Source organism: Denticeps clupeoides, chromosome 16, assembly GCF_900700375.1.
Source record: "Denticeps clupeoides chromosome 16, fDenClu1.1, whole genome shotgun sequence".
Taxonomy (NCBI): domain Eukaryota; kingdom Metazoa; phylum Chordata; class Actinopteri; order Clupeiformes; family Denticipitidae; genus Denticeps; species Denticeps clupeoides.
Genome location: NC_041722.1, coordinates 17,732,464 through 17,759,848, shown reverse-complemented (window position 1 = coordinate 17,759,848; position 27,385 = coordinate 17,732,464). Strand labels below are relative to the sequence as shown.

The 27,385-nt window shown below is 47.4% G+C and overlaps 1 protein-coding gene across 1 annotated transcript; it reads right to left on the bottom strand.

Annotated features, from left to right (window-relative positions):
- Positions 1–1,120: 1,120 nt before the first annotated feature.
- On the bottom strand, positions 1,121–22,031 carry cd81a (CD81 molecule a). The gene is made up of 8 exons (XM_028955863.1): positions 21,726–22,031; positions 14,805–14,919; positions 5,343–5,440; positions 4,456–4,530; positions 4,175–4,288; positions 3,968–4,066; positions 3,793–3,876; positions 1,121–3,183 (listed from the first exon to the last, which is right to left on the bottom strand). Exons 1-8 carry the CDS (start codon positions 21,789–21,791, stop codon positions 3,121–3,123), a joined length of 714 nt encoding a protein of 237 aa, XP_028811696.1. The 5' UTR covers positions 21,792–22,031; the 3' UTR covers positions 1,121–3,120.
- Between the last annotated feature and the right edge of the window lie 5,354 nt (positions 22,032–27,385).

The following is a 27,385-nucleotide window of genomic DNA, read 5'->3' as shown; positions in this document are numbered from 1 at the left end:
CTCGAGTTGATCTCAAATCTCTTCTGAACATTTTTTTTTATTGCATTGGCTTGGTTTTCTGGAAAAACCACCGTGCAGATGTCATTTTGTAGATCCTGGGCATGTACATAATGAGCATATTTAAAGTAAAATAATTCCTAAGATGCTAACAATAAAGTTGGAATAGCAATATTTTGGGAAAAGACCAACATTAGTGTAATTTCTCTTGGTTGTAGTAAATAAATCTGAATCAGCTTGGGTGAACTGAGCTCCAATGTTCAGAACAACATGGAGATCTAATCTGTTTGAGAAATTCTGGTCAGAATTAGGCACAGTGATTGAGAGAAAGGGTGATTAACAGAAATGACACATTATTTTCCTCCATTCACCTGCACTTGAGTGGCTCTAACCTGTTTACTGGACATATAACAATCAGCTCTGTGCATCATTTATAAGAAGCCACAATAAAACATAATATATATCAATAGGTGAGATATATGGGGTGAAACTGAGATATTTGAATTGAAAGCTTTTTCTACTGGCAAAAGTAGACAAATAAATTATTTTATTAACCAAATGACACTGAACACACAGAAGTATTTGTGACTATTCTTGAAATGTATTGTCATCCAAGTGTTTTTTAAAGGGAAATTGACACAAAGTTAAGTGACTATGGTTGTTTTTTGATATTGCTCTCCTGTAAAGTTGACAAAAAAACACTGATGCCTGATTCTAAGCCTCTAAAACTCTGATTCTGAGCCTCGATATTATTACATATATATATATACACACACGCACACATACAATATGAAACTTCATTCAATATGTACACCATTGGATTTGGTCTGATCGGTTGAGTAACAGTCTGTTCTGATGCTCTGGACACAAAAAAGAATAATAATTCTACACGAAAGTAATATATAATATTTGGCTATGTTGCTAGGTAACAATAGTAGCCAGGTACTGGTTTGATAACCTTACTAGGCAGAATTATTGCATATAATTGATTGACTCCTAAACACATTCAAAACGTGCAACCAATTCACTGTTTTTGTGAGGGTTACACCACCCCTACTGTGGTATCCAAACAAACCTGAATGGCAGGAATTAATATTTCATAAAAAAAATACATAGTCAGATATACTTGTAAAATACATTTAATCCCTAAATATTTGGGCAACAAACACAAAAACTGTAACTGTAGAACTAGGGCAGAGATTTTACGAGGAAGCAGATCTTCTGGGTAAAAATTCATAATCGGGCAGCACTGCCATCACATGTGGTGGAGCTTCGGAACAGGACCATCTTTCCCTAGATGTGATTCTACATTTTAATCTTGACCAGGAAACCCAAAAAACATGCTTTTAGCAAAATCTCTGACCCGTGATCCTTCGTACAACAAAGTACCAGAGAAGATATCACAATAAAAGGCATACGTTGTCTTTACATAATCATTAGTACAATAATATATAGCTGTACATATTACAAGACACTTTTCAGCATATCAGCATAGGCATTATGTGTTAACAAGACAGAATTGCAGATTGCATGTAGGTTTTACACAAATTATGATGGTGTGTGTGTGTGTGTGTATGTGAGGATGTTTTAAGTGCGAATATGAGTTCAGTTCAATGCAGTCACCAAAAACTCAACAATACGAGAGCGCCTCCTGGTGGCCTGTGGCGTTACAGCAAAGTCAAGGAGAAGCAGGATGCAATTCTGCCCCCTGGTGGCGGTGCTGGGTGGAGATCAAATTAAAACCTTCACGGCCGGCCAGATGAAGGGCCAGTCAACCTGCTTCTCGGACGAAGGACAACTGACACACACAAACACACACACCTGATCACTACAGCATTCTCAGTAGAGTTATAATCGCCACATATCACAGCTACGTCATGGTCAAGCATTTGGCTGTCTGAACAGGGATCTTTAGGCATTAAAGGGGCAACTGTTGCCGAAGCGCTGAGGGTTCCACAGTGATCCCGAGCGAGGTTTTTTCTTTCCCCTCGTCATGCAAAAAAAAATTCTAAAAAAAAAAAAACAAAAAAAATAGAATACTCGTATTTGGCCGACAACTTCTGAAACCTTCTCCAGTTCAGGAGGTTGAAGGGGACCCGTTTTTTGCTATTCAAATCTGGCAAATTAATGAAGACAGGGGGCCAAATTGATTATTCCAGGAGGCACATGCGAGACTATGGCTTATGACTGTCTGAGGGGGGTAAAAAATGTAATAAATAAAAGGAGGCATAATCTGCAATGAATCACCAGCGTCAATGCACTGCGGATTTAAAAAGCCGCTAGGAGCCATGATGCATCTATGACATTCATTAGGACCCATGGGCCCCAGAACTTGGGTTGTTTTTTTTTTAAGGGGCAACAACGTTGACAACCCTTTGGCAGTGGTGCTTTTTCTGATTTCACAAAATGTTATCTCCAATATTCTCTTATTTTCGGATGTGCAGAGACAGGCACTCCCTGATTGGGTCATGAAGGGCAGTGGGAGGCGCCTTGCTGGGAATAAACCAGACAGGGATGCGACGTGTGAGTGCCACTAGGTGAATGAAAATGCTTCCTTTATTCTGTCCTCTACATAGAAAAAAGATTAAAAAAAAGAGTAATAAAAAGAAAACGAACCATTGTGGTCTTCGTAAGAAGCAAATCCAGGTGGTAACTAGACAGGGACGGGTTAAATACAATATCCATGCTTGAAAGTCATACAGCACCACGAATATATACAGTTTTTTTATCATGTACATGTGGGGAGAGGAACAACCAAATAGCGAAAGCAAATAGCTAACTGTTAACACAAGAGAACCGTGTCGGGGTAAGATCTACGGCAAAAACGTGTCTGAAAAGTGTGTGTGTGTGTGTGTGTGTGTGCATGTGTGTGTTGCATGTTCACCACAGCTTGTTCTCATGACTGGGACTTCAGAGCACAGAATACACAGCCATGCCACGACCGCTGCGTCTATACATATCATTCTGCTCCATAAGACTGGAGGAACTCAATAAGAACTACGTTAGGAAGTGATGAGGAATACGAAAGAAAAGCAGGAGAGAAACATTGTGTAGTTGTTTTTTTTTTCCTTCTGGGACTAGTGTTTCCAGAGGTCACGACCCTCTGGCTCCTTCCCCTGGACTTCAGTACACCGGGCTGTTGCGGATCCCACAGCAAAGGACCATGCTGAAAATCATCTCAAAGATCTAAGATCAAAGAGGAAGACAATGAGGAGAAGGGGACAGGGAGAGAGACAAAGAGAGATGTACAAAAGGTCAAAGGTCAAATTAAACAACGTCTGAAAACTGAATTTTTAAAATACAGGTACATAAGCAAGGTTGCTACCTTGGCCTCTGAGAACCTGATGCATAGAACTCAGTTTTCCCAACTTAATAACGGCCATATCAACCCAGAATGTGTTATTCAGTGGAACCGCTGAAGAACGCTGCATTAAGTAACATTTCAGTCTTTCTAATATAAAGCATACACAGAAACACGCAGGGATGTAACGATTCACCGTGGACCGACTTCTTTTCACTGAATCGTACTTTCTTTTACTAGAAAAGGCTATTTTAGTTGCGTTTTTGTTCAAAAAGTAATTAGTCATATTTTCAATCATAATATGTCTGCAGCTCATTCTGTGAAAAAAAGCAAACCCTACCAAAACCGTGAATCATGTCAACCCGAACGCTGATTGCATCTTTACATTCCTATTGTATAGGAATGTAACCGTTCCATCCCCAACACTGGGCTGAATTTAAACTCTGCAGGACCCTGGGACAAGTGCAAGCGCACGGGTTTTATGAAGCACCCACCATGATGACAGCGACCACCAGGGCAGCAATGCCAATCAAGTAGACCTTGTCAGTGAACAGCAGCCTGATTTGTTCGTGGCAGTTCTGTCGAGGCAAGGAGAGTGTTTTCAGTGAGCGAACGCCGACGCGGCGAGGCGTGGACATTTCGGGAAAAAAAAAACGGAGCAACACCGACCGGGGTGGTCTCAAACGTGCTGGTCTTGTCGGGGCAGAGGTCGTTGCCCAGTTGAGTAATGATGCTCATAAATGAGCTGTCCTTCCCACAGCAGCCCAGCTACAACAACAACAAAAAAAAAACAGTAAAAGATTTTTATTCAGCATTTTATTATATTTAAACCGCGCTGTTATATTTATAGTTGTACGATATGATGGAATAGCTCACCGTCTCATGGATGGCCTTCAGCACAGTGGCAGCAGCCTTCTTCTTGTCTTGGCTCTTGGTGGCCATGCCCTCGTCATACACCAAGTCGTAGAAGGTTATAAACTCCTTTGAAATCTGACAGGGGGGACAAGGGTGGCCTCATAAGACAGATAATGACGCACAGATAATAACCCACTCACTCTCATGCATAAACGAGGCCGTTTCATCTTATTATAAATCACACGCATGCTCATGCTGATATTGTATAAACAGTGTATTAAAGAGTGTACGGTCCTCCGTACCGTATCCCTGTGCATGAATCCCCAGATGCCAGCTGCGACCTCACAGGCAAACAGCAACACCAGGCAAGCGAAGAACTGCAGGAAATCAAAGAAAAAAAAAACCCCTCATCATCACATCCTGCGCCGCCGCCATGTTTCTGCAGGAAAATGCTGAATAAATACTGTAGTTTTACAATGCCTATTTCTATAAGAAATATGGCACAATATGCATGAATTTACCACAAATAGATTAAATGTATCACTTGTTGGTCATTGATATGGTTCAAAAAAAATTTTTTTAAGGTCCCCTGTTTATGGTCTGGAAGTGGCTAGAAATGGCAATAGGTGTAAAGAGTGCTTTGGTCATTCTGCTTCACTGTTCAGAGAGCGGCAGCTCAGACGGTCGGATCTGGAATTTGTCCCCTTATGACGTCATAAGGGGAAAGGTCACCTCCCGCTTTTTCCACCCAGGGAATTTCCCACCACTCCACCGACCATTTCCACCGACCGTCGTGGCTTCCAAACGTGAGAAGCATTGCAGTTGCTTGATGATTGGATGTAAAAATGATCACAGATGTATTTTTGAGTTCTGTCACACGAACAACCAGTGGGTTCATTTTATTTTTTTTCTGGAAAAAAGCCTTGGATCAAAGTGGCTGTAATTCTGCACCATGTCTGAAGTTCGGAAAGAGACTTCAGATACAGTATTAGGGGACCAACAAGAGCGATATAAAAATGTCAGGGGACCTTTAGTGCCAAATGAATTAATACATAATTAAAATAAGTTAAATTAAAGTACACTTACATCTTAAAATCGAATTACCAGACTAATTGCAATGATGGGCATTTGAATATGATAAACGTGACTGCTGTATCTGACCCAGTGACCCTTAGAAAGGAAGACTCACCGTTCCCAGAAGGCACTGGGACTCCTGGATGGCACCATAGCATCCGAGGAAGCCGACGAACATCATCACAGCGCCCACAGCAATCAGGATGTAGACGCCTGCGAAGAGGGCAAAACACAAAACTTTCAGTCTGCGTTCGTATGTATGGATCCTGGTGTAGTAGCCCGCAGCAAACACCAGGTGGCGCACTCTACACAGAATTCGCAGGTACGTGACTTCAACGCCCCTGCAAACACCTTGCGGGGAGGAAAGAAACGGGAAGAAAGGTGGGCAGCGGCTTCCGCGGATGTGCAAGTTTCCATTCCCTCATCATCCGAGCCGTTTCCACCGAGGGGCAGGCTTTCCGTCTGGGAGCAGGAGAGCATGGGGAGAGGGACCGTTCACGCCCGCTTCTCCTGCATTGTTTACATCTCCCTCCAGACTCTTGGCTGGCCCGCTGTGGTAACCATGGCAACTCCCTGGCGGTTAAGAGCACGACGAACGCTCTCTGAGGAGCGGAGTGGAAGGCTCTCCCAGGTCTCGCACCGTCTTCGGCATGGGGACGTGGTGCCCGCCGGACCTCGCTCCTCATTACCATGCGCCCTGCGCCCCCAGCCGCCCCCCCCCCCCCCCCCCCTCCTTCCCAGTTGCCCCGGCTGCCAGTGCCGTAGGCCCGGCCCACTGCTTTTACGAGAAATGCCCCCGCAACACCGCCCCGGCCCGTTTCTTTGACAACCACCGGGAGGGCTGGCAGAGGAGGGGAGGAAAACGCTGAGAAAACGTATAAAAGAACGAGGGATGAATGGCAGGAAGGACGGGGATTTCTGAATTAGAGCAATGGGCTATACTGACGGGTCGTGTTTCTTCTCGGAATTGCTTATCAGCGTTCAGGATGCTGCTTTCGAGACAAGAGACACACACACACACACACACACACACACGATCCGTATCTTGACACTGCTTGTGCAAGGTATGAGGCTGCTTTACAATTTTATAAATAAATGTAAATGTAAGGTCTGTGCTGCATGCCCACATAATCTAGAATCTGTGCTGTGTCGACGCCTCTTCACTCGGGCTCTTACAGAGCTGCTTTGTAAGTGGGTAGATATAAAATAATATATTTAAAAAAAAAAAACTCATATCCATCACCCTGCTTCTCAAATCACCGAACTGAGCCCTGGAAACGACAGATCGCAATATTCTAAACTCTAAATGTTCTGGTTTTAAATATAAAATGTTTCCCTGATGATGCAATTATAAGCAATACGATATTTTATCAAAATGTCATGCAGCTCTAACAGGACAAGACCAGTAAACCCAAAGCAAGTAGAAAATACTGATCACTGATTGGACGGGTGGAGCGAGGTGAACCCTTTCCGATTGGCCGCTGTTCACTCTTTCCTCCGTGTTTCTCTGGTTTCATCTCTCTCCCACACTAAGTGGAAAAGATGGACTTGTACATCGTGCACCATCCTGTTAATTTAATCGCAGCAGCTAATTAGATTGCCGTCCCTTTGCTTGGCTCCGCCCCCCCCCCCTGCCATTCCAGCACAGGAGCAGCATAATAAAATCAGTAAGCGGGCGCTCCCTCCCTCCATTTTCCCGACCGAGGAGGGGAGCTGAGACTCGGCCATTTTTCACAGTGACGCTGAACGGGCCTGAGAGGGGCGCGACCAGCATGCAGAGTGGGCCGTCAACTCGGCAACCCACTCCCCCCCAAACACACACCGGCCCCGCCCCCTTTCCCCCACACTACCCTCCACACCTTAACACAAGAGCAACCCATGCTAACCCATAAAAACGAGGTCTTACAGTAACCATGGCAACATGCTACAGGATATATCATAAGTTCTCTAAAATAGCAAAAAGGTGGTGTGGCTGCAACTGTTATTTTATTAATGCAAAGTACGACAAGTAATTATAAGTACCCTTCATGAGGGTGAAGGGGGCACGGCTGGGAGCTGCCGTTTTAATTTGCCTGTTCTTTTTTGCGCACTTTTACGATTAAAATGCAAACCTCGCACGTGTACAGTTTCAGACTCCTGTGTAACCGGCCATGTAAAAACTCCAGCTCACGCTCGTTTACAGTAGGAATTCTGGGCCGCGCCTCCCAGCTGCCAAGCATGTCGTGTTTGGAAGGGGCTTAAGTCCAAGTCTGGGGGCGCGGGGCGAATGTTTACAGAGCGCCCCGGCGCGCATGCAAACGTGTGTGTGTGTGCGTGTGTGTGTGGGGGGGGGGGGGGCTGGAGCCTCGATGCTGAATGTGTGTGGGGGGGGGGGGGGGGGGCTGGAGCCTCGATGCCGAATGCAGCTGCTATTCACATCATGTGAAAGAGTCGACCTCTGGCCTTTCTCCAGAGAGAGAGAGAGAGAGAGCAGGCGAGCGAGAGCGTTAGCGCTTAAATCAAGCCGAGCGACGCCACCCTCTCCATTTCACACCAGCAGAGACAGCTGGGCACGGCAGCCAGCGCTCAGGCGACCGGAGAAAACGAGACGGGGGCACGGGGGGGCGGGGAACAAAAAAAAAACACAGAAAAAGTGGAGGGAGAACACGGGGGGGATAAAAAAATAAAAGGACAGCAAGTCATGTGGGGGAGGGAACGAAGCAGAACATTCTTAAACGAATCAAATGGAATTAGACGAGAAACAAGACAGCGAGCGAGAGGAGGGGTGGGGCAGACAGACGTTAAACACAAACAGATGGAGCTGTAGCCCTGCCTGGTAGGCGGAGTCTCTGCAGGGAGGGGGGGAGGGCTGGACTACTGGTTTGGAAAGGAAAACTCGTGCCGGAGGGCGGGGCCAGCTGTGAAGTTCTAGATTTTTCCTACTGCCTGTTTTTTTTTTTTTTTTTATAAATATACTGGCCTGAGAAGAATGCGCTCTGTAAACCGGCCGCCCGGCAGCCCGCTGCTTCGCCTGGTGCTCACATCTGGGGGAGGGACCCCACAAAGGGGGATTCATCGGCCCAGCCCCGATCGTTCAATTCACGCCAAATTACTACAGGACCACAATTAAGGGACGTTCTGAGTGGGTGATCTACGCTGATGTAGAAAACCAGTAAAATCTTCGTAATTCAGCTCAGATGAGTCCTAATCCAAGACTAAAAAGGCCTTTTAAAAAGGCTGGTGTGTGGTAGAAAAGATGAATGCTTAGTTTTATTCAACACAAACGGACCTTTAGCAGGCGATTTAGATGCAAATTAGACTCAAACAGTCTCGCAGAAACACCTCAGAAACTCGAAACCTGACTTCAGTATCCACTTCGGCTGCAAGGCCTGCGGGTCCTAAATCCGCGGCTCCAGTGAGAAGGAGAGTCCCTGTCATGTGTTTACTGGGTGGGTACGAGATCCAGTTCACGCCTCAATGTCGAATTTGGGTCCTGCATTTCAGGTTGATATGTAGCAGCCCGGGTCAATTCTACCAGACGCTGCACGTTATAGGACAGGATCAGCGGTTGGGGGCGGGATCAGCGCGTCGTGGCCTTGACTGTAGACGAGAGTGGAGGGCGTGTTTAGAGTAGCAAACGAAATCGTTTCACACGCACGGACTATTCAATATGCAATATGACACAAAGTCGTTACTGACAGATGCATCCTTGGACAGATTTGTTCAAATTAGCCAACAATCTCTCCTTCATATCTATCACAGTACTGTGTTTAATATTCTATATCAATCAACGTAATAGCCTGTTGCTTAAAAACAATAGTCATACAGAATGTTCCAGGCTTAGGATCAATGCCCTTTTCACGCATCCATAATCAAATATTTATTATTGACATCCCCAGGTATAAATCTGTAATAATAAGGGCTTATCACTGTTCAGCGTCATTCCAGGAGGAACCATTACATGAAGAATTATTTCATGCCGACATCCGTGAAAATATTTAAAATGTACATACTGAATATGTAGAAATGTGTCTCGGGCTACAGAGCTAGCTCATTTCTATTGGTGTATTATCGTTATGAAGAGGCTATTTCATGATTAATGTTCTCTGAGGAGAAGTCCTGGTCATATTAAATATGGCGACTTGCCTCGTATGTTCTTGGCAGGCGCCCAGTCACACACTTAAGCCTCATTTAATTTCAGAGGCAATCTGGCTTTTAGGAGCGGACATCAATACAGTTCCGAGCCACAATTAAAACTGCGTGGGCCAAGCGATCCGCTGAGGTCCGGCTCTGAGGGGCTTCGCCGACGGGACCCCCCGAATGCAGCAGCCCGCTGCCGGCCTGGCGCTCGCCGAAGGCTGCGTGGGACGTGTGCCGTGACGCCGCCCACGGTGCCGCGCTGCCGCGAGTTATGAATAAGACGCCAGACAGGGCCGGGCCCACTTCTCGCCGAGGATTACATTACGCCCCCGCCAGCCATTTATCTCCAGCGTGGAGCGCGGGATCTCCAGATGCAGGTGGCTTCCACAGTCCTTCCTCTTCCTCATGCTGGAGCTGTTCCACTACTGGTTTGAATATAACCTGCAATAAACATGCTAATAATGGAACATTACCTGGGTTAACCAGGAAAATTAAGAACGCACCAGTAAGGTGCATGCCAGGATGTAAAAATGTTCCTTAGAACACTGAAATAGATCCCTGTGAGTGAAGAGTCGCAGAACCTCTATGCACCATCGTGCATTTTGTGGGGGCTGCACGACAGGACAAATCTAAACGATTTACGGTAAATTTCACACAAACATTCCTGTCCGGAGTCGGTTAAATGACCACTGATCCCTCCAGTGATAAAATGAAAAGTCAGATTGTCATTATCACTTCGTTTTTAGAAAATATCCTCCACCCCTGCAACACATGCCATTCCACAGACAGAGCGCTGGGCACACGACAGATTCAAAGATCACACCCACATCTTATAAAAGCGAGTAAGTCGTGAGTAGGAGCCAGCCAGGACCAGCAGACAAAAGAAATTCATATATATATATATATATATATATATATATATATGTGTGTGTGTGTGTGTGTGTGTGTGTGTGTGTTGTGAGATATGGCATCAGATCACCCTCCATCACTCTGAACCGTTTCTGCTGTTTTACACATTCAGCAGGAAGTCGGCCGCAGTGTTTCATCATTACAAAGTTCCTTGTATTGTTTTCAGCCAGAAAAAAAAAAAAAAAAAAAACGGCGGCATAATAAAAATCCAGCGCAGCATGCGAGCACCAGGAAACTATTTGGCCGATTCCTGCGATAAGGCAGACTCTGGGAATATTCCAGATAAAGTGGCTTTTTTTTTTTTTTTTTTTTTACCCCAGATTGCATCAGAGGAAACCTTGCATGCAAAATGAATGATAATATTGATTCATGGCAAAGGAAAGTGAAAGAGGGAAAAATCGTCCCATTACGGATTCTAGTTGTTTTGGTGGCCCGTCTTCATTTTAGTTTTAGTCTAAGTCTTTGCTTCCAGCTGTCATTTTTAGAAGTCTTAGTCACATCCGTGCTCGTTTTAGTCTAAAGTCGCCAAAAGGTCTGTGAATTTTTGTCATATTTTAGTCAGAACTTAAACTGAAATCACGAGAATGGTGGTGGCCGTGGTGGTGGTTGCACCGTACGGTGCCAGCATGCAGGCGAGTGGGCGGAGCATGGGCGGATGCTCAGATTGAGATATATCGAGAACTTTCAAGTGAAGTGATTGTGAAACACTGCAGCACAGCACATGGTGCACACAGTGAAATGTGTCCTCTGCATTTAACCATCACCCTTGGTGAGCAGTGGGCAGCCATGACAGACGCCCGGGGAGCAGTGTGTGGGTACGGTACTTCACTCAGTGGCACCTCGGCTGATCAGGATTCGAACTGGCAAACTTCTGAACTGCTTGGCCACCACTTTGTAGACTGATATTCCAATATACTGTTTTCATATCAATGCACTGTCAAAGTTCAATTATGATAGTAGTAGCATTTGTCTATGAACCAGAAGACCCAGGTTCAAATCCCAATTACTACCATTGTGTCCCTGAGCAAGACACTTAACCCTAAGTTGCTCCAGGGGGGGACTGTCCCTGTAACTACTGATTGTAAGTCACTCTGGATAAGGGCGTCTGATAAATACTGCAAATGTAAATGTAATTTATTTATGCTACACAGAAACCTTCTACTGTACTACAGGAGAGTAGGAAGGATAGCATGAGAAATAAAAGATCTATACCTGCACAGAAATGTTCGTAAATGTGGTGACTGGCTTAGTTTTATTCGACCCAGTAAACAGGAATATTCAAATAATTTCCTCCAGAATCCCTTTAAATGTCAACACATTAGAATGAAAACGTCTTGCCAATACTGGGTCTGGTGAGAGCTGGGATCCGGAACTGCCATGCGGCAGAGCAAACCGTGAAAACCGCCAGCTCCAGCACACACCACGCACCACAGACAAAACAGGACACTAAAACACGTATTAACATTTAACAGAGCAGTGACTAAACACAGTATGACTTTAAAACGCAGGAATAATTCAGTTCACTAGTTCACTCATCAGAGCACTGCTGCGCTGGGAAAACCTCGCACAAATCGTGCACAGACCAAGCCTGCACATAAGCGCGAAAGAATCCTCCAATTCAGTAAAAAAAAAGCTCCCTTATAAGTAAAAAACGAATGAAACGCGGTCTTCTGCTGACAGATTGTCTAATCATTAACCAGTTCTGGGATGAGTTAAGGACATGGGCTTTCCACAAGGCAGGAAACCATGCCCCTAAATTCCTCTGGGTGAAAGAGAAAGTGTGTGAGGAAACGGGACGTTTTTTTAGGACGATTATTGCTGATTATTGCCAGGAACCGCACAAAATGAATCAGTAATACAGAAATAATAACAACAGTTCCTGGGCTCCTCGGCAACTAAAGCGTGATCTTCATGCACTCATATTTGATCATGGCACATTAAACACTTTTTTTTAGTTTTCCACTTTTTTTAGTATTCCTCTTTTCCTTGACATCAATCCCTGGCAATTTCCCTGGCAACAAAAGACAAGGACACAAACTACAGCAAGAATACACCTTCTGTGTAAAAGGAGATGATGCATCAAAGTAGTTATTCAAGACTTCAATTATCCCACTGTGTGAAAAACAATATAGATACAGAAATATTACTTCATTGCAAGATCCCAGACATTTCCACCGTGGGCACTGGTTGCCTACCAATTAAGGAAGCGCCCCTCATGATCAGAAGGTCGCCGGTTCGAATCCCGAGCCGCCGAGGTGTCACCGAGCAAAACAAAGCTCACCAAGGGTGATGGTTAAATACAGAGCACACGTTTCGTTGTGTCACCGTGTGCTGTGCTACAGTGTTTCACAATGACACTGATAGGCAGCATACTGGTGTTTGTAGTAGCGTGGTCACGTTGGTGATGTTCACTGTGTACAAGGGGTATTAGTAGAGTAGACAATAGTTGTGCAAGTCTACAGGTAACCAATAGTATGGTCCATACCTCGGTTTACATTTACATTTACAGCATTTATCAGACGCCCTTATCCAGAGCGACTTACAATCAGTAGTTACAGGGACAGTCTCCCCTGGAGCAACTCAGGGTTAGGTGTCTTGCTCAGGGACACGATGGTAGTAAGTGGGATTCGAACCCGGGTCTTCTGGTTCATAGGCGAGTGTGTTAACCACTAGGCTACTAGGCTTCTGGGCCATGGTGTCGGTTCATTTATGAGTAAAGAACTGTTTTTTTTCCTGAGGTGCCACGGCATGTCAGTTTGAAAGCATTTTCAACGGACAGTTGTCATTTCGCCATAGTTTGTAACAGTGCTTCTACGGACTCTTGTCTCTCAGCTCCTCCGCTCGCGCTCCATGCCGGTTTTGTTTGTGAGAGGGGCCAGTCGATGGGGACGCAACAGTGAGCGGAAATTGACTCCCGAGGCGCTCAGGTACCGCGGTACCGTCCGCCGTTCCGGAAACGCAGAAGAAGACGCGATCTTCACAATGGGTGAAAGCATCTCCCTGTGAATTAATCTCCAATGACTGGACCAATAACAAAATGAATTGCAGCACCGATATCACGCAGTCACTGGACCTGTTCGGTGTTTTACTGAGTACCCCTAGTAAAGAATGGAGGGAAATGGAGGAGGAATGGGCGTGTGACGTATTGACAGCAGGCGGTTTAAATCCTCCGGAATGAGGACGCAGGGGGTGTGAGAGCTGTCAATCATTCTTACAGGCTCCTCCCCTTTTAAAAGTTTGTTCGTAAAAACATCATTTAACAGCATTCAACATCACAACTTGACTTACTGCAACCTGCATGGAAAGAGGAAAAAGGAAATGAGCGGGTTGGATGTAAATAGTCGAATGTCTATTGGTAGTAGTAGTGGTAGTAGCCTAGTGGGTAAGACACTCGCCTGTGAACCAGAAGACCCGGGTTCAAATCCCACTTACTACCATTGTGTCCCTGAGCAGGACACTTAACCCTAAGTTGCTCCAGGGGGGGACTGTCCCTGTAAATACTGATTGTAAGTCGCTCTGGATAAGGGCGTCTGATAAATGCTGTAAATGTAAATGAATGTCGCATGCTGAGATGTGGGTTACATGGGGGTTAAACGCAGTTCACTGTAGCTGGATGGCAAGGCAAGTCTCCGTTGTGCAGTGCCAGAGAATAAGCGCAGCCGCGTTCTCCGTACTCGGCGTATGTCGGCACCACCTACCCTGTCACAAATAAAATGCTCTTATTCCGGCCAGAATGAGCGGCGAGCATGTCTTCCTCCGTGTTCGCCCGAGTCAAGCGAGCTCCATCAGGTGCGTAGATCACATGACTTTTAAAAGGCGACACGCTGCTGCGGACGTGGTTCACTACGTAAAAAAAGCTAACAGAGATGCCATAGATCTGTGCTGGTTTTAAACATTGTAGTTGTAAGCGCAGAAGTCTTATGTACTTTGTTATACGTTCACGTGTCAATCAGATTTCAATGACTTTATATTTTATTTCATTTTCAAGACCTGGAAAATCCTCTTTTCAGATTCCACGACTTTTCCGGGTTTTTAATGACCTTGGGAACCCTGAGTGTACTAATTATACACCAAAAAAAAGGTAGTGGGTGGGTAGTTAGTTCCTCTTCTCCAACATGCAGATAACAAGCAAGTAGTTTTCTGTAAATCCAGAAGAACGCGACACATCACATCTAGCGCCAGGAACCCAGTAATGTGACACAGCATGCATACTGGTATACTGGTCTCGAGCCAATGTTTACTACGAAGACAGGGCTGTTCTAAGACCGGTTCAAAGTTCTTCACGAAAATCCTCCGGATCAAAGCCCGTCTGTGGAAGTTCTCTGCAGTGAGTCATGTCGCTGTGGGGAAATGCTTCTCTCCATGTGAGCCGGTCTGGACCACCTCAGCTTCAGAAAGCGTCTCAGGGGCTCGCCTTAGATGCAGCGTACGGGCTTTTCATCACGTTGACTCCACCCCCGAACCATCGACTCGGGCGCCCAACAACATTTCCGCCGTTCGGCCTGCGGTGGAGGAAGGAGACAGGGGAAGAGAAGAGGGTGGTACTCACTGATGTAGAAGGTGTTTGGTGCACGTTCGCCTTCGAAGTTTAACTCCAGGAGGTTGCTGGTTTTTTGGTCATGACGGAGCCAAAGGCCGACACCGAGGATCACACCCCCCGCAAGCTGAAGGCAAACAGAGGCAGCGATTCAAAGAGACATCCACGATCATGATGCAGCGGCTGCGATTTCGCAGTGGCGCAACCAGCCGCTCAGAGGGAAAAAACGGTGTCTTTTTTTAATGCTGCAACCAAAACGTTAGAAGTGGCCTCCGTTTCACCGCCTGAGCATCCGTTTTCACCCGCTATCGAAAGGCAACGCCGGACCGCTCATTTACCACGCAATCCGAGCCCGAGTACAATGATAGAACAAAAGTGAAACACCTTAAGCACCAACACATTTTCAGTAATTTACCTCTCTTGCAGAATTGTGCCTCAAATAAAGAACGTAATGTTAACCAGATTGCTAATTAATCATTTACAAGTCAATATTACCTATTGGCACAGTGATTGAAAAAAAAAAAAAAAAGGGAGCCTGTAAAACTGCGGTGTACTACAATGTGATGCCAACGCTCGACTGGCGCCCGGACACGAAACTTCCATGGATTCAAAGGTCTGATTAATCTACTTTTACTGGAATTTGGGAGAGCAGAAGAAGGGGCAGCGCCGCTCAGCAAACAGCCCTTACATCTGTGTAAGAAAGTGGGCAGTTCTTCACATCATATTCTTTTCAGTACGGTACAAAAAAAAATACAACGAAATCTACACAAATCCTTAGGTAAAAGGAGCAATGTGAATACCAGAATAACCAGATGGGTCAGCGAATGGCAAACTGTACATCCTTCCATTTACAGCTCCTTACTGATACATTGGAGCTGTTCACTTGAGACTCTGGCCACTATAGCTCTGCGCTTAGAGTCACTTCGAAAATAGTGCCCTGATTGTGCAAAGGTGGGACATTATTTTTACAGGGAAGACTGTAATCGGAAAACGGAACATAAATGGCCTCTGCTGTTCCGGAGTGACAACCGTATTCTAGATTGAATTCTAGGTCACTTTTCAAATATTGCTGCCGATAACCCAGCAGATCAACCTGATACTTCCAACCATGCTGACGCAGTAAATGACGCAGTGGATGTTTCCTTCTTACATGTCCTGTTTTACGTAGGTTACTCAGAATGAACAACAGCAACAACAACATTTATTTCTTATATAGCCCAAAATCACATACAGTATGTCTCAATGGGCTTATGAATGAACCTACTGCCCAGTTTGAGTCGAATGGGTCATTATTATCATCTAATAACAACTAAGTGGACGAATGACATGAAAAATAATGCAGTTTATATGTTTCTTTTTGCCGGCCTGAAGTCTCTATGGTGTTATAGACATCACTGGTCTGTTTTTGCTGTAAACAAATAAAAATGGGCGCCTTTCTGATCCGGTAATCTCCTTGCATCGCTCTAACTGGTTATTATTTTGATGAGAGGCCTCCGAACACCGGATCCTGACACTGTGTCTTTGTCCTCAAAGCACCACCAACAACACCAACAAGTATGCTTCCTCCACTCGCACCGTGAGAATGTTTCATTAAAACCAGAGGTTGAGTGATCGGGTCCACGTCTCAAACGGACACAGAAGTGAAACGATTGCAACAGGAAAGGGCGGAGGACAAACAGCAAGTCACAAACCCGAGGAGGCAGGATGTTTGGAGTCCAGACTCCGCTGGGAGAGTGCGGGGCAGAAGAGGTCGAGGGCAGCTGGTCAGCCCATTTAGAGACCATTTTAACTCCACCACAATGGGACGCATTGTAGAGGTGGGGGGTCGTCGCGGAGGGAGGAGGGGGGGTGACCATTTACGGCCTCGTTCTCCCTCCACCCCGACAGGAGCGGTGGGGTGCGGTGGAGCAGCTGGATCTCGTCAGGGGTGTGGAGAAACGCCGGCCTGGGCGAACAGTGGGGGTCCAGTGCGGCACAGGAAAGCGCATGGAGAAAAGCCCCCAAAACCATGAAGCCTTTACATTTACATTTAAGGCACTTGGCAGACGCCCTTATCCAGAGCGACTTACAACGTGCTTCCACGTTACCATCGATGAAGAGATCAATTCTGGTTCACCAGGACCCCCAACTATGAATACAATCTTTTTATTCACTCTGTTCTAGTTTCTATACATAAGTCAGACAATAAGAAGGTTACAAGTTACAAGTTCATCTAAATATTCTCTAAAGAGGAAGGTCTTGAGCTGTCGTTTGAAGGTGCTCAGTGACTGAGCTGTTCTGACCTCGAGGGGAAGTTCATTCCACCACCGAGGGGCCAAGACGGAGAAGAGTCTAGATGAATGTCTTCCTTTTACCTTCAGAGATGGGGGGACCAGGCGAGCAGTACTGGAGGCTCGGAGTATACGAGGTGCAGTGCGAGGTGTAATAAGGGCTGTGAAGCAGGATGGTGCTGCTCCATGTTTGGCTTTGTAGGCCAGCATCAGTATTTTGGGAGTCAGTGGAGGGAACGTAGCAGAGGGGCGGTGTGGGAGAACTTGGGAGGCCTTACAGGTCTTATGAAGGGCCGACACAAACGCTAACATCAGACGAGTCCAGCAACCAGCCCACCGTATCGGGACGAGGTTCAAATGAGTTTTGTGCTGAAAAACAAAGGAGACCCCGCCCAAGCTTTTTATCCGCCAGACCGCGTTTTCCTTCCAAACCCTGCCCAACCACAGGGTCCATTAAGCAGGGGGGGAAGGAGGGACCCCCGACACCCCCCCCTCCTGCAATCACATCTGCTAACAGCTGCACTGCGAGACTCAATCCCGGGGGGGGGGGTTTCCACTCCGCCGTGGAGGTGTTCTCACGGCACGGGACCTCACAGCAACACAAAAGGCCCGTCGGCGGCCGAATCCTCCTGGGCTCAGGAAATCCCCCCTGCGCCGCTCCGCTCCCCTGAACAAAGAGCGGCCGGCGAATACCTGCACCCCACCTCACAACGACGTGTCCCCCCGACCCCCCCAATGACCACCAAAAAGCCTCAGTGAACCAGAATCACTAGCGAAAGGGGTGAAGGTTCCCCTTCGTGCTGGCCATGGGTCAACCTCTTGACCGCAGCATGGGGAAAGTTCCAGGAAGTAGAAGTTGCGGCGCTGCACGTGAGGGGCCCGGCCGCGGCCGTCTCGGGCAGGAACTCGAGAAGAGCTTCTGGGAAAGTGTCGGAACGGCTATCGTACAGAAATAGTATCCCCCTCGGCGGTCTTCCCCCTCTGCTCTCGTCTCGTCCTTTTGAGTCAGCCGTTCCACCGGCCCGCTGCCTAGCAACCGCATAAACAGCGCTGCTGCCAAAGGGTGAGGTCGTGGAGCGGCGCGGCACGGCAGCATTCGGGACCTCTGTCTAAACACGGCGCTCTCCGCTATCTCCACTGTCAAAGCACGTTAGAGTACTGGATTACGACCGATTCGAATACCTTGTCCGATTAATCGATTAATCGTGACTAACTGAGAGATTAGCTCCTGATATGAAACGTAATGCTTGCTGTGCAGTCTTTGTCATTTTTGTAATCCATTTGTCAACGAAGTGACGTCACCCGGGCGCGCCACCGCATGCATTACAGAACAGACCAACTAATGGATGATGCATTTTTGTTGCCAACTATTCTTTTATATCATCGATTTTTTTTGCATCCATCTCAGCCGCTAAGCTGCACAATTAAACCTCGGCTTCTCCGGTGCAGTGAGGGGTCACTTGGGAGGGACGGGAGCATCAGATGGGCGATGAAGCGCTCGCATTCTAATATGGGCACAGGCCATCGGGATCCACATTCGTTCCATAAAAAAAAACAAAAAAAAAAAACGCGGTGCCATTATTAACGGGCACTTCTCGCGGCGCGAAGAGCCGGCGGCGTGCGCGTGGTAGACTTCGCGGCCAGCATCTCGCGCCCGGGCTTCATCGGGGCTGGCAGGCGGCCTGGTCTGGGACCATCGTGACTGGCGCGCAGTTCGGAGCGAGCCAAGAGGCACGCAGCTAACAGGAAGCGGCGAGGGCCGCCGAATCGGCCCCGGCGGCCGCCCGTCTCCAACGGCAGGCCGAGCGCTTCTCGGGTCGCTGGCCTCTCAGGCGCATTCCGCTTGCAAGTACTCTGTGTCGCGCGTCCCGGGCCGGCAGCAACGCCGCAGCTGCTTCTCTTGAGGAACGTGGTTACAAAAGGAGCTTTATGGGCTGCGCTTCCTTCGAAGAAAGGAACTCGCACCAGTTCACACAAGAACGGAGCTTTCAGCGGGGAACAAAGGACGTGCGAAAATCCCGATTCTGGAAATTTGAATATCGTGGGAAGACCGGCACGATCCCCGGCACTACTGTTTTTGGGGCAGTGGTGGCCTAGCGGTTAAGGAAGCGGCCCTGTAAACAGAAGGTTGCCGGTTCGAATCCCGATCCGCCAAGGTACCACTGAGCAAAGCACCGTCCCCACACACTGCTCCCCGGGCGCCTGTCATGGCCGCCCGCTGCTCACTCAGGGTGATGGGATAAATGCAGAGGACAAATTTCACTGTGTGCACCGTGTGCTGTGCTGCTGTGTATCACATGTGACAATCACTTCACTTTAACTTTAACTTTTTTTTACACCGGCGCTGGCCAATGCGCCCGTCTGTTGTTGGGTGTCGTTCATGGTTACACCGCTGTCGTTTACCGCGAGATTAAAACCAGTGGAGAACGCGGGGGCAGTTTCCTCAGTCCGAGAATAAAGAAGAACCGAAATGGAAAAAAAAAAAAAAAAAAAACGCTTCTAGTCTAGGACCATGGGGATTTCAGATTACGTTTACGGATTAGACACGCCCAGTTGTAATACGAATTTTAGGACCAGTTTCATAATTCGCACCCCTCGTTCCTGTAAAGGCCTCAGGTCGGATCAGATCGGCCAAAAGCGTGCGTCATCTGGGCAAGTCGCCGTGACGGGGGCCGTCATGTGACCCGCTCACACGGACAGGGCCGCGGGGTCAGGGTGACCATCTCAAGAGGAATTCTTAAGAAACGCATGTGCGATAAATGTCTCCAGCGGAAACAACCACACAAGTTCCCTTTTCCACCCTCTTGGCTGCACAGCGACGCGGCACGGCCGCAGCTTCCCCAACGTCTCTGCATCCAGAACACACAACGAAGTCTTCTTCTTCTTCTTAGTGATTGCCCAGGGGTCAAAGGTGCGCTGAGGCCCCTCCCGCTCGCACCTTGTCTCCCCCGCGCCAGCAGGAAGAGGGGGCTATTTTTGTCACATGACCCCCGTCTGCGGGGGATTGTAGAATGTCCGGCATGCCGGTGGTGGGGCCCGCCACTTCAGACGCCCCGCACAGCCCCCCACCGTTCACGCGGGCCGTCTCCGGGTCACATTTACGGAGAAGGCGAAGGCCCGGGGTGGGGCTTGTACGTGCAAACACCCTTTTCCGATTCACTATTGCGTGTAACCGTCTCGCAAGGAGTGAAAATCCCCGAAAGACCAGTGACTGGTCGCATGACCACGGCAGGCCGTGTATCTGTCATCTGAATTCGGTCAAACTTGCGGCGTTCGCAGGGCACGGCCGTGGTGACAGCAGCTGCCACCGTCGCTGAGATGATGTCACCAGCAGTGGAGTGACGACTCCGCCCACTTCCACCAACATCTCTTCTAACGATGGAAGAACGACTCCACGCCCATTACATTTACAGCATTTACCAGACGCCCGTATCCAGAGCGACTTACAGTCAGTAGTTACAGGGACAGTCCCCCCCTGGAGACACTCAGGGTTAAGTGTCTTGCTCTGGGACACAATGGTAGTAAGTGGGATTTGAACCTGGCTCTTCTGGTTCATAGGCGAGTGTGTTACACACTAGGCTACTACCCCCCCCAGTACATGGGTCATCTGTCCGTAAACCCCCCCCCCCTTGCCGCGAACATGCCGGAAACGCCCCCGCCCCGCCAGCAGCCGTGGAGGAATGAGCAACACACGCATGACTAACGGTGGTGGCGAGAACCGTAACTTCCCCACGAGTTCTTCCACTTTCGAACCCTCGGGTCACCCGCAAGATTGGCCCGGAGAAGCAGGACCCGGCGTCACAAGTCCAAAAAACAACAACAACAACAACAACCACCAGCACAACAGGAGCACTGTTGCATTCTGGGCAGGGAGCTGGTGGACATGTTCCGTTCTTTTTCCGGTCCTCAAACTTTCCACGCAGATGACTCACCCGTCTTAAGCAGGGTTCTCTCGGTGATTCACCCAGCAGCTCGTTAAAGCATGCAGGGCACAAACGCTTACTTATATTAATATTAATAATAATAATAATAATAATAATAATAATAATAATAATAATAACCATGGAGGCAGCAGACACGCGTGATGGAGGACGAGGGAAGGAAATTAAAAAAAATATATATATATATATATATATACACACACACACACACACACACACACACACACACACTTTTACGAGGCGCGTTGGGAACGAAAACGCGTTGCGAGATTAACCGGCGGGATTATTCCACGCAGCGGCGGCCGCTGCGCGTTTTAAAAGCGGCTTCACTCTCCGCCGAACGTCGCGGGAAAATGATCCACGCGGCCGGCCGGGCGCCGGAGTCCAGAAGGGCGGCCGGGACCGTAATGATTGACCCGCCGGGCTGGTCCACGAATAATACGTGCTTTCATTTTACACTTTCCACAGAGGAAAACGTGCTGCATTTTTTTTAATACACAGTATATGTATATATTTATTCACAGGCCATGCGTCGATACGGGTATACGGGCATGAAAAGCAAGAAACCTCTTGCCGATCATTATTATTATTATTATTATTATTATTATCTTTACGAAGGATTCATCTGGTGGTGGTGAAAATTCATCACGAGGTCACCGTTATGTCCCGTACACGGAGGCGCCGCGGACGCATAATGGCCGATGCGAACGCATCAGACTCACCCAGAAGAAGAAATTAAAAATGAAGAGCGTGTATTTGATGCATTTGGTGCAGCCGTCCACTCCCATGGTCGCGGATCCGACGTTTCCTTGGACGTGAGGCGAGGCGAGGCGATGCGAGGCGGGCGAAGGGCGCACGGCGGCGGGCGGAGAGACGGACTCTGCTTTTCCAGCCACTCGACAAACGTTAAAGTACGTCGACGTAGAAACACACGCACACGCGAGAAAAAAAAAAGAAAAGAACACGAAACAAGGCAACGCCCAACCCCCCTCCTATAGGCCGCGCAGGACTGCCCACCGGAGCCTCGACCCCCGCCAGCGGACACGTTGATTCCCCTTCCCCGCTCCGGAGGGCGCGTCCTGCCCCCTAGTGGCGCCGCCGCGACATCGCCGCTCCGCGTCAACAAAATGAACCATTGATTTTTATATATATGTTTTATATATGTACATATCAGAGAGAGAGACAGAGTTTTATATATATATATATATAGAGAGAGAGAAAGAGATTTTTATTGAGATTCTAATAATGATAACAATTCTAATATCATTCAACACCAAAAGCAAAATCTTATAGAATACTATTTTAGGAGGAGCTATACGTTTACACGACAAATTGTGTCCAGAAAGTAATTACATCTTAATTACATGTATGAGGCTGCAGGGGATAATTGGGCTGCCCGTTGGCAATGCCAGCTTAAAGCTGAAAAGCTTTGGAGCAACACAGAATATGTATTTTTGCACACTGTGAATCTCCAAAGCTTCGCTTTTTATCAAAATGGACCACTACGATTTGAATTTTTCTTGAAATTTTAGCCATTTGTGGCATGTTGCAGGTAGTTGTGCATGGGGTTTCCACCACCTGAAGCTGCACAATGGCCAATCAGAGCTGGATCACGGAGCCCTGGTTCAGGCTGGGTGGCAGGTGCGTTGCTTGTCCTGGGGACATGGCACCGATATGCACTTTGGAAGAAAGACAAACCGGTGGAGGCAGTGCGATTCGTGTGGATGTTGTCTCTCCTTCTCGTATGTAAAGGTCCCTCTTTCAACAGGAGGACGCGCCCCGCCATACAGCAAAAATGGGTTGAGAAACACATCAACGAATTCTCCACGAACAAGTCTGATCCATGGAAGTGGCTGCCACCTAGGTGCCACTGAGCAAAGCACCGTCACCACACACGGCTCCCCGGCTGCCTGTCATGGCTGCCCACTGCTCACCAAGGGCGATGGTTAAATGCAGAGGACGCGTTTCGATGTGTGTCACAATGATTAAAAAAATCACTTTCATATAGTTTTCGAATTTAAAGTTCAGAATCATGTCTGGAAATAGTAAAATAAACGCCCTTATACAGAGCCCCTTATAGTCAGTAGTTACAGGGAAAGTCCCTCTGGAGACACTCATGGTTAAGTGCCCTGCTTGGTTAGAATTGATTCACAGCACAGCACATGTTGACACAACGAAATGTGTCCTCTGCTTTTAAGCATCACCCATAGTGAGAAGTGGGCAGCCATGACAGGCGGATCGGGATTTGAACCAGCAGCCTTCTGATTACGGGTCCGCTTTCTTAACCACTAGGCCACCACTGACCCCGGTAGTAAGTGACGCTGCGTTCTTCTGGTTTGAAGGCGATTATCTTACCTACTAGGTTACTACATTTCGCACTTACCACTGATTTCCTCTACAGTTTTCTGCTTAATTTCACTGGAGCCTCAATAAAATGATGCTGAAATGTCCTCCATGAAGTTATGTTGGTGCATGCTGTGTATTTTGAGAACCAACTGTGTTCTTTGTATAGTAGACTGATGAGCACAGTCGCTATCAAGCAGTTGAGATGCTTGATGCCTTCAGCTCGTCCCCTGGGCTTCTCTGTCCCTTGCTGATACGCCCTGCGGCGAGTACGTACTCCACGGGACAGTCACTCCTGGGGAGAGCAGCAGTGGTGCAGAACATCCTCCATCTTTCGTCTGTAAACCGGCTGCCTGCGGGCAGACAGTTGGAGACCCACATGTTTTGAGACCAGGAATCTGGACCACATGGGATTCGGAAAGAATTTCTTACGAGGCTGTGAGTGGTTTTCATTGCAGTGACATGCATATTCAATACACAACATAATTTTGACGGGTAAATACAGAACCGTGCTTAGGCTAAATGCAAAGCAGTAAAAACAAAACCACTGTTTAAGTAAGCTGCAAGGAATTAAAGAAAAAAAAACTTTGACATATGTATGAGCAGCAAAACGTTATTGTTTTCCATCTGTAGACTTTTGCTTGTAGGAGTTGGGAGTGACTGACACCCAGTTCTTCTAGAACATCTCTACATACCAACATCTGCATTATACACCCTCTCACTTTTTTTGAACTTATTATGAAAGTGAAGTGATTGTCATTGTGATACACTGCAGCACAGCACACGGTGACACACTGAAATGTGTCCTCTGCTTTTAACCATCGCCCTTGGTGAGCAGCGGGCAGCCATGACAGGCGCCCGGGGAGCAGCGTGTGGGGACGGCGCTTTGCTCAGTGGCACCTCTGAGTGGCACCGCTGCTTCCTTAACCACTAGGCCACCACCATTTGTCCATTTGTTTAACACTTTTAGATAGTCCCCTCTTGAATTATTACAGTCTCAGAAATGGCATTTACAGCCCTGTGAGACATTCTGTCTCAACGCCACACTCTATCCACGCAAACGTCAAACATCTGCAAATGCTTTGTTTCTAATATAATTAGCATGACTATATAAATGTCCTTGATTTGCTGTGGTCTGTAACATTTTATCATTTGCCTCGTTGTTTGGTGTCCTCTCACATGGGGAAAAGTCAAGTCATGTCAACTTTATTTCTAATGAACTTTAACAGCAGTTTCAAGTGCTGTACAGGCATAAAAGGACACACAGATATACATAAGAAGATCACAGTATGGTAGAAGCAACAAATAGAGATAAAATAAATAAAATAAGCTTAGTAAAAATGACTTGAAGAAAATGACTTAATGGTATAACAATAGGATTAAACATATTTAATCCTATTAAAAGTAAAGAAAATAAAAGAAAAGTTAGGGAGGGCTGAAGAGGACAAAGTAAAAACACATTGGGGGAAAACTTTAAAGTCTGGGAAAGCTGAACAGTACAGATGGGTTTTTACGCCTGGATTGAAAAGCAGAGGCTGTGTGACGCGAGAACACGCGTGGCTTCAAATCACGCGAGAACACGTCCTCTCCGCTTATTGGCCAGACGTGCCGCCGCGGGAACAACGGAAGTAGACACAGGAAGTGGATCTTCTGTAGCGCACCACTGTCGTGTGAAACCGCGGTGGACAGTCACATGCATCGCAAACGTGTCGTCGTCCACAACAGTAGACCCGCTTTCTGTTTTAGCTTTGTTCCCTTACCAATATAATCAGTATTTGAAGCGACGCGTTTTTGTTTTTTTACGGTCTTTTCCTACGTGAAAGGCAAACCGAACCAAGATGGAAATTATACAAACTCGCGGTTTGTATATTTTGTTGGGACTAAAGGCGAGAAGGCGCCATGGAATGGCAGCAGAAACTGTGGGCGGCGAGTCGTGTCCGCCCGTTTCCACCAGAGGTCACACTATTCGCGGGAAACTAATGACGAGACCCTGCGAGCTCATTCCCGGCCACTCTCCGGCGACCCTGCCCGCTTTCGTCCCCGTGATCGTGATCGGCTTCAGCAGAAAGCGAGCTGATGCGAATCGTTAAAAGAACACGACGTGTACAGGCCAAAAGTTTGTACAAACCTTCTCATTCAATGTGCTTTCTTTATTTTCACGAGCATTTACGTTGGTAGATTGTCACTGAAGGCATCAAAACTATGAACACATGTGGAGTTATGTACTTAACAAAAAAAAATGTTTTATAGTTTCTAGTTTCTTCAAAATATCCGCCCTTTGCTCTGATTACTGCTTTGCACACTCTTGGCATTCTCGATTTGCTTCAAGAGGTCGTCACCTGAAATGCTTCTCCAACAGTCTTGAAGGAGTTCCCAGAGGTGTTTAGCACTTGTTGGTCCAGCTCACCCCAAACCATCTGGACTGGGTTCAGGTCCGGTGACTGTGGAGGTCAGGTCTCCACTTTTTTTGTTAAGTACATAACTCCACATGTGTTCATTTATAGTTTTGGTCCCTTCAGTGAGAATCTACCAACGTAAATGGTCATGAGAATAAAGAAAACACATTGAATGAGAAGGTGTGTCTGGACTTTTGGCCTGTACTGTATACATGCAGCCACAAGCAGATGCGCATCACGTTTCCCCCACGGCACCATATATATTTTTGTCTTTACTACCGTGCTTTGTTTCTCTTTTAATTTTTTTAACGTACTTATCTTTTTTTGTCACTCACAGGTCGTAAATATTGACAACGACGATCTGTTCTATGCTATTCTATTCGGTTGTGTTTTGTATCAATTATTCAAAGATTGTCCTGCAGCAAATTCCATTTCCAGCCACATGCTTTTCCCAGGCATCTTCAATATGAAATAATTCAATATCGCTCAGTATTTTAACCCTTCCTTCAAAAGGCGTGCACCCAGTAAAGGATTCGATCTACTGTTCACCACAAACTCTTCCACAGCACAGCAGCCCGACCAGACGAGCGCATGGTGCTGCCGCGAACCCCAAAAAACACGGCCTACCAACGCACTGATCAAATTTTCAAGAAACAATGACATGGTGTGTGTAGAGAGAGACTCTGTTCTTTTGCTTGTAGGAGACCATTCCTTAGTTTACAGAGATAAATCGTTTTTTTATTCATCTGTTTTACGCAGTCCCTCCCTGAACGATCTCAGAGTTACGGTTGGGAAGAGTGATTAGTGTTTTACTTGATGGTTGTACTTTGCACCCTCACGCTGCTGCATATTCCACCCCACACAGGTCAGTTCGAGGAGAACTGGGACACGCCTGGCAGCAGCGGTGTAGAGCATGTTGTGCAGTGTCCTCAAGGTCCGAACTTGTTGTTCTCGCTGATCCCCCCCAGACCGCCCTGAATAAGATGCCCTGCGGTCTGTTCCGCCCTCTTATCACTGTTAATTTCTTATCTGTCACAAAGTCAAGGCAGGACAGGAACCAAGTCACCAGTTTATTATTCCCTCCTCTCATACAAGATGACGGGCTGGACATTGTTCCATTTCCATTTACAGCATTTATCAGACCTCCTTTTCCAGAGTCACTTACAATCAGTAGACACTCAGGGTTAAGTGTCTTGCTCAGGGACACAATGGTAGTAAGTGGAATTTGAACCTGGGTCTAGGCGACTACCACCCGAAGGCTACTCCGTCACAAAATCGACCAAGAAAACACCGAAAGTGCGATGGAGAGCTGGCCGGGCGCCAAACGCGCAGCGGCGCATGCGCACCGTCGCCAGCGGCGGCGGTAATAATTACGCGGCCCCGCCCCGCCAGGCTGCGCGGTCCTGTTGCGCACCGCGCCACGCGTGGAGCCGGGCAGGGCGGGCTGGAGACGCGGAGATAAACGGGTCCGAACCGCGGCTGTTTCGGGTCGTGCGTAACGGAGCTGCGTGCCGAAGGTTCTTATTACGGGCAAGCGAAGGAGGAGTCAGACGTGACCGGCGCCGACCGGAGGGTCCCTGCGTCCAGAAGGAACCAGTGAGACATTGTAGGAGGGGGGGGGGGGGCGAATGTGTCACAAACAA